This window comes from Dipodomys spectabilis, unplaced genomic scaffold (genome assembly GCF_019054845.1).
Source record: "Dipodomys spectabilis isolate Male_0828 unplaced genomic scaffold, ASM1905484v1 ptg000288l, whole genome shotgun sequence".
NCBI classification, from domain to species: Eukaryota; Metazoa; Chordata; class Mammalia; order Rodentia; family Heteromyidae; genus Dipodomys; species Dipodomys spectabilis.
The window spans coordinates 6,070,758-6,083,194 of NW_024870965.1; the positions used below are offsets into that span (position 1 = coordinate 6,070,758).

Below are 12,437 nucleotides of genomic sequence, written 5' to 3' on the forward strand. Positions count from 1 at the left end.
CAGCCTAGGCAGGAAAGTCTTATCTCCAATTAAGCACCAAAGAAGCTGGAAATGGGACTGTGGCTCAAGGAGTAGAGCACTAGTTTTGAGTAAAAAAAAAAAAAAAAAAAAGGTTAGGGACAGTGCCATCAGAATTTCAAGCCCCGGGAACATAAAACAAAAACAAACAAAACCCCCAGCACCTGAGCCTTAGCACAAGTGTAAAATCCCTTCCAGGGTGTGGCTTCTACCTGCCTGCCTCATTTTACTACCAAGGCCTCCGCTCCTGGAAAGGTGGTTCATGCCCTAGGTCGGGCCCTTCTGTGCCCTTCGCCTGGAAAGGCCGGAACTTCTGGTATATGCAAGGCTGACTCTGTCCTTCAGATCTCAGCCTAAAATTCACGAAGTCCCTCCCGTCAGGCCGGGCGAAGGTGACTCTCAGTGGCTTCACCTTTGGTTTTCTGCAAGGCACCAATGACGGACCTGTCTGCTGAGTGGACGGGCCCCCCGAGCTGGGCTCCTCCGGGGGCGTCGGGCGCTGTCCCCACCTCACGCCGAGGACCTGCCGTCCTCTATTGCTTCCCCCTTATCCCAGCCCCAAAAAGGGGGCGAGGGGCTAGAGGGTGGCGGGGGGGGGGGGGGGGGGGGGGTTGGGGAAACTGAGTCACCGTTGGTTTTTGGTCACATTTCGTTGGCTCCATCAGGCTGAACACAACTTACATAAAAAGCAGCAGAACCGGCGCTGGAGGCTCAAAGACTTCTCCGCCTGCCAAGGACAAACAGCGAAAGATGCGTGACAGACCCACGGCACTGTGCATGCCGGGAAATGTAGTCTTTCTCCTCTCCCCCCCCCCCCCAATGCCCCAGAGCCCCAGAACATGCTGGGAATTGTAGTCCAAGGCGCCGAGACCCGCCTCTGAATGTCCAGTAGCGAGCAGGGGTGGGGGTGGGGAAATCGGGGAATCCCGCTCTGCATGCTGGGAATTGTAGTCTTTCCAAGACCTCGAACCTCCAAGAACGTCTGGAAGCCGAGGCTGCCGCCATTTTAGGTCCCGAGGTGCGGCGTCCGAGAACCAGAGCGCAGGCGGGCTGAGCCCCGGCACCGAGGCGGGGCCGGCCCGGGGCCCGCCCTCGCTCAGGCTCCGCCTTTCCCCACGTGTCTGCGGCCGAGGGGAGGCGCCTGAGCCGGAGCGGGCAGCCACCGGCCCGGCCCCGTCCTTCCTCAGGCGCCTGTCGGCGGCCCCGGCGCGGCCCGGCTGCCCGATGCTCCCGCCTCGGTTGCGGCGGGCCGGGCTGGACGGTTAGTGCCCGCCTCAGGCCCCGGAGACGCCCGCCGGGTGGGAGCGGCCCCCGCCCTGCGGACGCGGAGCGGCGTGCGGAGAGGCGGCGGCGGCGGCGAGGAGAATGGGGGCCAACCAGTTAGTGGTGCTCAACGTGTACGACATGGTGAGTGCGGCGCGGCGCGGCGCGGCCCCGCTCCCCGGCCTCCGGAGCCTCGGCGGCGGGCAGGGCAGGGGAGGCGGGCCGGGCCTTGCAGGCTCTCGCCGGCGCAGCCCGGGGCCCGGCCTCCGTGCCCTCGGGCCTTCCCCCCCCCCCCCCCCCGGGCTCCCGGGCTCCGACCCTGGCGGGGCCGTCGTGTCCTTCCCGCCAGGCTGGCGTCGTGGGGCCCTCCGGCCCCGGGCCCGGCCGCCCCCTCGGCGCTTCCCGGTCCCTGTCACCAGAAACTCCGGCCTCCCCGAGTGCCCCGGGCGGCGGCCGTTGGTGTGGGGGGCTACGGCCTCCCAGGGTGAACCGGAGCCGGCACCCCCTCGCCTCCCGAGCGACCTCGTGCACGTGGACGAGGGCGGGATTGGGGGGAACGGAGCCCCGCTGCGTTTGTAAACGATGCCCGTCCTGAACTGAAGACCACTTTACGGGCGATGCAACAGGTGGCCGGCGCGCCCACCCCGGAGGAGCGGGGAGAACTTGTGTGTCCTGTCGTCTTAACTTTGAACAACTGCGAGTTCGAGGACTGGCTCGCCCTGATCTTTGTAATTGAAAGACCTCCCCGATAAAAGCACCCACCAGAGTTCTAGGTGGCTGCGTGCTTGGGTTTGTTGGCTAGCCTTTGGCCAGCTTGTTTTGTAATGACCTCTTCCAGAAATGATCAAAAATGGTTGTAAGCAGACTGATCAAAGAAAAATTTCCCTTCGTTTCTGTTGGCTTACTGTGCTGAAGAGCAGAAAGGCTAAAGTCTGAGTCTTGATTGTCACTTACTTCTTATTCCCTCGCATTGTTTGTAACTGTAAGTGGAGAGCCTAATGTAAGTAGAAAGGAGCTGGGCTTGCATGTCTGGGAAAGTGGCATGGGGCACGGCATCTGTCTGCAAGTCTTCCCTTCTGCGTCTGATGTAAGCCTTGCGGAGCCTGTTAGCAAAAATTAGAAAAGACTAATCTGAACGAGAGATCCCACAAGAGTCCGGCACTTCATTGACCATGTCACATAATTCTGCAGATGTAGCTGGCCATCAGTAGCTAATGCCTGTAATCCTAGCTATCTCAGGAGGCTAAGATCTAAAATTTAAGTTTGAAGCCATCCTGGGTAGGAAGGTATGTGATTATTTCCAATTAACCATTAAAAAGCTGGAAGTAAAATTGTGGCTCATATGATACAATGCTACCAGCCTTAAGCAAAGCTAAGGGATACATTAAAGAAAAAAAAAATAAAGGTAAAGGACAGCACCCAGGCCCAGAGCCCAGAATTCAAGCACCAATATTGGTATAGAAGGACAGATTAACTTTTTGTGTTCCCCTAGATACTTTTCTTTCTTAGGGGTTGATTCTGCCCCCTCACTTGAGTTTTATTTCTTGTTTTTGTTGAGGAAGACTATTGCAAACCATTCTTTAGGATATTTCTTCTTGAAAGCATATGTTGAGATTTATCCTTTAGAAAATAATAAAATTAAGATTATGCAATGCCCAGAGGCCATAGTCTCAGAGCCTAAAAGAAATGGCTGAGAGTACAGTTTTGCTTTTAAAATTAAGCTGAAAATACATTACTTGGCATATAGTGAGTTGCAGTTGTTCTGTGAATCAAGAAAATTATCAGTAATTGTGGCAAACTGGTAACCACTAGAAATGGCAATAAGCCAATATTTTTTAGGGGAAGATTGTTCTGAAGGATTCTAAAATATAAACTAATTTAATAGAGACCCTATTTCTCATACCACTTTAGTAGTTACAGAGCAAGCAAGCAAAAAAAGGGGTAAGTGGGCTGCCCAAGTAGCTAAAATGTAATCTACAATTTGTAGAACATACCTTGATTCATTATATTTTCCACTGAAATTTTTCTGTTATTATTTCTTACATATTGCTTTTTCCTGTCAGCAGAAGCATATGAATCAGAGTAGTAGGTAGTTGAATTATATAAGAAACTTGATTTTGTATGTGTTCTTTTGGTCTATGAGTGTTTTAAATCTCTAATTCAGGACCTCAGTTAACTACTACTTATTTCATTGGGGTACTTTAGAAGCCACAGGATAAACTAATTATTCCCTGTTCTTCATGGATTTTAGAGTATCACAAGCAAGATGCAAGAGGAGTGACAGTTCATGACAATGGCATTGTTTTGACCAGAGCAGAAGAGGCAAAGGGGACTAGATGGTTGTAGGATCAGAGCATGCAGCCATCAGCAACCGCCCCCCTTCCCCTCTGCCCTGTGGTGGGGCCTGAACCCTGGGCCTGGGCACTGTCCCTCAGCTCTTCAGCTCAAGACTAACACTCTATCACTTGAGCCAAAGCACCACTTCCTGCTTTTGTCTGCTTATGTGGTGCTGAGGAATCGAACACAGGGCCTCATGCATGCAAGGCAAGTACTCTTCCACTGAGCTATCTGCCCAGCCAGTGAATTTCTTAAAAGTAAAAATTTGAGGCATTTGAAAATATTTGTAAATTCAGCCTATAAAGCAGTTTCTTTCTATTTTACAATAGTATCTGTACATCTTTGAAGTCTTAAACTAGAAACTCTTTAAGCACTTGTCTGATAGGAACATTTTTGTCTGATCTTCTGCCATTCTTATGGCTGCCTGTTTCCATTCAACTCCAGGAAGGTGTGAGGTTATTTGGTGTGATAGCTCTGACTTCTCATACATCTATAACCATTTCAGACTTTCTGACAAGTTCTATTTACATGGTCCCATCCATCTTTCTGTTCTTTACACTGTTCCCCTTCACTGTATGCCACCCTTCAAACACTACCACCTTGGTTGTAATTTTTTTTTTTTTTTTATTGTAAAGCTACTATACAGAGGGTCACAGTTACATGAGTGAGGTTATGAGTACACTTCCTCTTGAACATTGTTACCCCCTCCATTGTTTTCCCCCTACCATCCCCTCCCTCCCTCCCTTCCCCGAGGTTCTTTTTTTTTTTTTTTTTTTTTGATTGTGATTAAATGATTACATAATTTCAAAGTCACAAGTTCATTCTAACTTCCCTGGAGCAAATTGTCTACCACAGTCTGTAATATATAACAGTGTTCACATGTTATATACCATATTTGTGATCAGCAGCATGAGGATATTTAGTAGTGGTTCAACCAGATGAGCGGGAGTTCTTTGTTTCTTAAGTCCTGTTAGTTTTGTCGTATCACTAACCTTTTGGATTTAGCATCCACTTATGAGGGAGACCATGTACCGTTTGTCTCTTCGTTCTTGGCTTACCTCGCTCAACATGATTCCTTCTAGCTCCATCCATTTCCCTGCAAATGCCATTATTTTGTCATTTCTAATGGCTGCATAATATTCCATTGTGTATAGATACCACAATTTTTGGATCCATTCATCTGTGGTGGGGCACCTAGGTTGTTTCCATATCCTAGCTATTGCGAACAGTGCTGCAATAAACATGGAGGTGCACGTGTCCTTGTATATTGGTTCCTGTTGTTCAGGGTAGATGCCTAGAAGTGGTATGACTGGGTCGTAAGGGAGGTCAATCTTTAGCTTTCTAAGGACCCTCCAGACTGCTTTCCAAAGTGGTTGTATAAGTGTACATTCCCACCAGCAGTGTAATAGGGTTCCTCTTTCTCCACATCCCCTCCAGCATTTGTCGTTGGCTGATTTGTGGATGTGGGACATTCTGACTGGGGTAAGGTGGTATCTCAGGGTTGTCTTTATTTGCATTTCCTTCACCACCAGGGATGATGAACATTTCCTCATGTGTTTCTTTGCCATTTTTATTTCTTCATTTGAGAAGTCCCTCTTTAGTTCCCTTGCCCATTTAGTAATTGGTTTGTTAGGTTTGGGAGGGATTAGTTTCTTGAGTTCCCTGTATATACAGGATGTTAACCCCTTGTCTGATATATTGCTGGTAAATATTTTTTCCCAATTAGTTGGTTGTCTTTCTAGCTTAGTTGCGATAGATTTAGCTGTGCAGAAGCTTTTTATTTTAAGGTAGTCCCATTTGTCGAGTCTCTCTCCAACTTGTTGTGACCCTGGGACTCTGTTCAGGAAGTTCCTTCCTGTGCCTATTAGTTCAAGTGTCTCTCCTACTCTGTCCTGCAGTAGTTTCAGAGATTCAGGTTTAATGTTAAGGTCTTTAATCCATTTTGAGTTGATGTTGGTGCATGGTGATAGGCTGGGGTCCACTTTTAGTTTTCTGCATGTGGCTGCCCAGTTTTCCCAGCACCAGCGGTTGAAGAGGCTGTGTTTCTTCCATTGTATGTCTTTGGCTCCTTTGTCGAATATCAGCTGGCTGTAGGCCTGTGGATTTATATCTGGATCTTCTATTCTGTTCCATTGGTCTTCGGGTCTGTTTTTGTGCCTGTACCATGCTGTCTTTGTGATTATAGCTCTGTAGTAGAGTTTGAAGTTCGGCATGGATAGCCCTCCCATATTGTCTTTATCCCCTAGAATTGTTTTGGCTATTCTAGGTCTTTTGTTGTTCCATATAAATTTTTGGACTGTTTTCTGTATTTCAGTGATGTACGTCATTGGGATTTTAATAGGAATTGCATTGAATTTGTATATTAATTTTGGAAGTATCACCATCTTTACTATATTAAGTCGGCCTATCCAGGAGCATGGGAGGTCTTTCCATTTCCTAGTGTCTTCTGCAATTTCTTTCTTTAACTTTTTATAGTTCTCATTAAATAGTTCTTTTACATCTTTGGTTAGGTTAATTCCTAAATATTTTATTTTTTGGGAGGTTATTGTGAATGGGGTTGCTCCCTTTATTTCCCTCTCTTCCTGTGCGTTATCAGTGTATAGGAAGGCAACTGATTTTTGTGGGTTTATTTTGTATCCTGCTATTTTGCCGAAGTGACTTATGATTTCTAAAAGTTTGGGGATGGAGTTTTTGGGATCGTGGAGGTATAGTATCATGTCGTCTGCAAAAAGGGATAGTTTCACTTCTTCTTTCCCTATGCGGATCCCTTTAATGTCTTTTTCTTGCCTTATTGCCCTGGCTAAGGGTTCTAGGACTATGTTGAAGAGGAGTGGAGACAGTGGACATCCTTGCCTTGTTCCTGTTTTTAGGAGGATTGGTTGTAGCTTTTCCCCATTAAGTATAATATTGGCTATTGGTCTGTCATAAATGGCTTTTATTGTTTTTAGAAATGTTCCTTCTATTCCTATTTTCTCCAGAGCTTTTAGCATGAATGAATGTTGAATTTTATCAAAGGCCTTTTCTGCATCTGTGGCGATAATCATGTGATTCTTGACCTTGGCTCTGTTGATATGCTGGATTACATTTATTGACTTACGTATGTTAAACCATCCCTGTGTCTCTGGGATGAAGCCTACCTGATCATAGTGTATTATTTTTTTTATGTGTTTCTGGATTCTGTTAGCTAGAATCTTGTTAAGGATCTTTGCATCTGTGTTCATCAAGGAGATTGGCCTGTAATTCTCCTTTTTGGTTGGGTCTTTGCCTGGTTTGGGGATGAGTGTGATATTGGCTTCGTAGAATGAGTTTGGGATAGCTCCCTCCTTCTCTGTTTCTCTGAAGAGCTTGAGGAGTATGGGTATTAGTTCTTCTTTAAAGGTCTTATAGAATTCTGCTGTGAATCCATCTGGTCCTGGGCTTTTTTTTGTTGGAAGACTTTTGATAGCTTCCTGTATCTCATTATAGGATATTGGCTTATTTAATTGGTTAACTTCTTCTTTGCTCAGTTTGGGTAACTTGTATTTCTCTAAAAATGCATCCATTTCCGCCAGATTTTCTTCCTTTAGAGAGTATAGCTTTTGAAAGTAGTCTGTTAGAATTGTTTGGATATCTTGGGTACGTGTTGTGATGTTTCCCGTGGCATCCCTAATCCTATTAATATGGGTTTCCTCTCTTCTTTTTTTAATTAATCTTGCCAACGGGCCATCAATTTTGTTTATTTTTTCAAAGAACCAGCTTTTTGTTTGGTTTATTTTGGTTATGGTTTTCTGATTTTCTAATTGGTTAATCTCTGCTCTCAATTTGGTTATCTGGCTTCGTCTAGTAGCTTTAGGTCCCATTTTTTCTTGTTTTTCTAGCTGTTTTAGTTGCAACATGAGATTATTTACTTGGTCTGTCTCCATTCTCTTGATGTGGGCACTGAGGGCAATAAATTTGCCCCTCAGGACTGCTTTTGCTGTGTCCCACAAGTTTCTTTGTGAGGTGTTTTCATTTTCATTGAGTTCTAGGAAATGCTTTATTTCTTCTCTGATCTCTTCTGTTACCCAGGCCTTGTTAAGGAGTGTGCTGTTCAATTTCCATGTATTAGAGAAATTTCTGCGGTATGCTTTGTTATTGAGAGCTAGCTTGATTCCACTGTGGTCAGATAGGATACAGGGGATTATGTCGATCCCTTTGTATTTGCTTAAGTTCCTTGAATGAACTATGATATGGTCTATTTTGGAGAAAGTTCCATGAGCTGCTGAGAAGAATGTGTACTGTGTTGTTTTAGGGTGAAATACTCGGTAGATGTCAGTTAATTCCGCTTGAAGTATGGCCTCACTTAATTCGGTAGCTTCTTTGCCAATCCTCTGGTTGGTAGACCTGTCCTTTGGTGAGAGTGGCGTGTTAAAGTCTCCTAGTATTATCGTATTGGGATCTATTTTATTCTGTAAGTTTGAGAGCATTTGTTTAACATATCTGGGTGCACCGATATTTGGGGCATATAAGTTGATGATGGTTGTATCCTCCTCTTGGATTGTTCCCTTTATTAATATGTAATGTCCGTCCTTGTCTTTCTGTACTGATTTTAATGAAAAGTTTATTTTGTCAGATATCAGGATAGCTACACCTGCTTTCTTATTGGGGGAATTTGATTGGTAGATCCTTTTCCACCCCTTCACTCTGAGTTTGTTTGTATGTTTGGCTGAGAGGTGGGTCTCCTGAAGGCAACAGATGGATGGGTCTTGTTTTCTGATCCAGTCCTCAGTTCGTTTTCTTTTAATTGGCGAATTCAGCCCATTTATATTAAGAGAAAGTATAGAGAGATGCATTGTTGTCCCTGCCATTCCGTTTTCCTAAGTTTTTCTTCTTTCCTTTCCTCCTGTGCTTGCTCAGTTAGACTTTGAGTAATGCCTGTTTGGGGCAGGTCCCAGTTCCTGGTTGCTTTCTTCAGGTTGTGTCCCCCCTCTTAGAATTCTTTGTAATGCTGGCTTAATGTTTATGTATTCATTTAGTTTTTCTTTGCTATTAAAAGTTTTCAGTTCTCCATCGAATGTGAATGCTAGCTTTGCCGGGTATATCAGTCTGGGTTGGCAGTTATTGGCTCTCAGGGCTCGTATGGTGCTTTCCCAGGCTTTTCTTGCATTCATTGTTTGTGTGGAGAGATCTGCAGTGATTCTAATTTTTTTCCCGTTGTAGTATAGCTCCTTCTTCATTTTTGCTGCATGCAGGATTGTTTCCTTATTATTCAGATCCATCATTGTTACTATTATGTGCCTAGAAGTGTTTCTCCTGGGATCTTGCTTGTTGGGTGTTCGATAAGCTTTTGTGATGTAGTTAAGATGGTCGTTTTTGAGGTGGGGAAAATTTTCATTGACTATCTTGTTAAATAGGTGTTGCATTCCCTTGCTCTGGAATTCCTCACCTTCGTCCACTCCGATTATGCGAAGGTTAAATTTTTTAGCATTATCTGCTTGCTCTTGAATTTCCCTTTGGTTTAATTTGAGTGATTTTTCCATATCTGTCACTTTTTGGTCCAGTTGGTGTATTCTGTCTTCTGTATCTGACACTCTACCTTCCATTTCATTCACTCTGTTGACCGTGGCTTCTATTGTGGTTTGCATGATGGAAATGGATCCCTTTATGGATTCAATGTTGGTTCTCAGAGTACTGATCTCACCTCTCAATGAGGTGATATCAGTATGCATTACCTCTAATTTGGCGTTTATCTCACTTCTTACTGAGGTTTGTGCAGCTTCTATTTTTGCATCCAATTTTTGTTTGATATCCTGTATATCTTTTGATAGTTCATCCTTGTGCTCTTTCAATTTCTGATCCATTTCTCGCTTTATTTCTTGAGTCATTGCCTCCAGCAACCCTTGGATGTAGTTTTTGTCTTCCATTCCTGCTTTGCTCCCACTGGGGCTCTCCCCTGCGTGGCTGCTGGCTTTTGAGGTGAGCTTGCTGTCCTGGGTAGTGGTAAACCTTGTGATTTTTCTCTGTGATTTTCGCATGGGGGTTCAGGAGACTGCTCTTCAATCTTGTTTTGGTGTGTCTGTCTTTGCTTGGTTGCTGATTCTGTATTGGTAGAGAGAGTCTGTGTCTGATCTGGATTCTGTTGGGAGCCTATTTCCAGCTGCTATTCACTTAGGATTCTCAGCTCTCTGCTGTAGCAATTCCCGCCTTTGGAAGGGTTGAGCAGCCTAGACTGCTTGTGTTTGCTCCTGCGGGTGCTCTTGGGAAGATCAGATGCTCTGGATGCACTCTCCCAAATACTGGAGTCTGCTATGGGCTCCTGATGTGTTTTTGTTTGTTTTGGGCTGGTTGTGGGCTTGAACTCTAGGTTTGGGTGCTGTCCCTCAGCTCTTCAGCTCAGGGCTGGCACCCTACCATTTGAGCCACAGCCCCACTTCTGACCCTTTTTGCTTTGTTCAGGCGCCGGTCCCCTGGCCTGGTTCCGGCCCCAGCCTGGAGCGCGCTCGTTAGGCCTGTGCTAATGTGTATACCACCTTGGTTATGCAGCCTGGAGGACACAGTTCAAATTTCTTCTACTGTTGGTAGTCTTGACCCAGGGGCACTGTTCCTGGCTTGAGCATTTAAGCTCCCTTCCCGGGGCGCTCTTGCTCTGGCCTGGCCAGCAGAGTGTGCTCCACCGGCTGGTGGGGCTCTCGAACAGTTCCCAGTTTTAGTGGGTCCTGTGGTCCGGGTGTTGGGGTAGGGAGTCTAGGTCAGGGTCTGGGGATTCCCTCCAGCTCTGGTCTCCCTTGATGGATTCCCTGTCCCCTGATGGGTACTCACCCTGTAGGTCGTCAGTTGTTGTTGCAGTCCGTCAGTTGTTGTTGCAGTCCGAGTTCAGTTGGGGTGGTTGCGGGCTGGGTTGGGCGGCCCCCCGCCGGGTCGTTGCGATCGCGACAGGTCCCTTTGTGGCGCTGCTGGTGCCGGGCGGCTTTGGCGGGATGGAGCCTCTCCGCTCCGGTGGAGAGTGATGGGTGGGGTGGGATCCTCCTGGAGACTCCCGGCTGGTAGGTTTCTCTGTTCCTGGCGATCCGCTGTTCTGCAATCCCGTACCTGGTGATCTGCAAGCAGCCCCCTGTGTCTCTGTGGCTCCGGCAGCCCCCGCCGGGCCGGCTGGCCGGCGGCTTGGCGCACTGCCGCGCGGCCAGTAAAGGTTGGGGGAGGGGTCTTCGCTCTTCTCTGTTCTGAAATTCTTCTTTTCCTCTCTTTCTTTTTTTGTTATTTTCCACCTCTGGTTTTTCTCTGAGTGTTCGTCTTTTTGTTGTTGTCGGTCTCTTGGGGAGATTAAAGGTTGGAACTCGAACTCTCTTTTTGGTTGGAGAGAGCTGTGGCGTTTCCCTACTGCCCCGTCGCCATCTTGAGAACTCTCTCCTTGGTTGTAATTTTATCTTGGGAGCTTGTACTTTTTTCTGAAATTGATATCCCAAACCAAAACTTGGGAGTGAACCTAAATTTTATTTATTTATTTATTTTTGTCGGTCGTGGGGCTTGAACCCTAGGCTTGGGTGCTGTCCTTGCGCTCTTCAGCTCAAGGCGAATGCTCTACTGCTTGAGCCACAGCACCACTTCTGGTTTTCTAGTGGCTTATTGGAGAGAAGAGTCTCATGGACTTTCCTGCCCAGGCTGGCTTTGAACGGTGATCCTCAGATCTAAGCCTCCTGAGTAGCTAGGATTACAGGCGTGAGCCACAGGCACCCGGTTTGAACCTAAATTTTTATTTGCTTGTTTTCAATGTTGAGGTTGGAACCCAGAACCACGTTTGTGTTGGTCAAGTGCCCCACAACTGAGCTACATTGTCAGTCCTTTTTATTATAACTGCAGTCAGTCACCCAGCTTGGTTTCCTTTATTTTATTTGATCTATCTGAAAGTATCAAAACTTGACCTGCAATAGCTTAAATTGATACTTGTTATTTGGACCAAAGATACACAGCAGTTCAGTCATCCAGGTCTTCAAGAACCAAAATTTTCCACCCTACTGTTTGAGGATTATTTGCTGGCTTTTGTCTTGGTTTATCCCTTCCTGATTACAAAATTATCTAGCACTAAGTTGGTATTCTCATTCAACAGGCTGTTCAGGAACACAGGAGCAGGGGCGAGGTGTTTCTCCTTTCAACAGAGGAAGAACTTTGCCAGATGCCAAATCCCTTCCCCCTCCCTCCAGGGATTGTTCAGAATTGGTTCACACATCACTCACTGCTGAAGCTGAGCAAGTGACTGTCTTTTCTAGCCTTTTAGGTGGGTTACACTAACAAGAGAGATAGTTGGAAATGGCAGGAGTTAAGTGTTTAACTTTCTGAATATTCTCTAAATTGGTTTTTTGTTTTTCTGTTTGTTTTTTTGTTGGTCATGGGTCCTGAACTCTGGGCCTGGGCACTGTCCCTCAGCTCTTTAGCTCAAGGGTAGCCCTCCTACCACTTGAGCCACAGTACCATTTCCAGCTTTTTCTGAGGAATCAAACCCAGGGCCTCATGTATGCAAGGCAAGCACTCTACTACTGAGCCACCTTCTGCATTTTCACTCTTACTGATCAAGTTCATATGCTGGTTATCTATTTTTGTATAATATAATGGCCTCCTTAGTTTCAGTCTGTAGGATTACAGACTAATCCACTTCCCAGCCAGGCGCTGTTGGCTCACACCTGTAATCCTAGCTACTCAGGAGGCTGAGATCTGAGGATCATGGTTCAAAACCAGCCCGGGCAGGAAAGTCCATGAGACTCTTATCTCCAATAAACTGCTTGAAAACCAGAAGTGGTGGCGCTGTGGCTCAAGCGGTAGAGCGCTCACCTTGAGCTGAAGAGCGTAGGGAAAGCGCCCAAGGCCAG

General features: G+C 46.3%; 1 protein-coding gene across 2 annotated transcripts in view; it reads left to right on the plus strand.

Annotated features, from left to right (window-relative positions):
- The first annotated feature begins 1,166 nt into the window (after positions 1–1,166).
- Positions 1,167–12,437, plus strand: part of Desi2 (desumoylating isopeptidase 2) — a 49,097-nt gene continuing 37,826 nt past the window's right edge. For both annotated transcript variants that reach the window (XM_042701201.1, XM_042701202.1), the window contains exon 1: positions 1,167–1,425. In XM_042701201.1, coding sequence (XP_042557135.1) covers positions 1,384–1,425 — 42 coding nt within the window. In that variant the 5' untranslated portion in view covers positions 1,167–1,383. The remainder of the gene's footprint in view (positions 1,426–12,437) is intronic.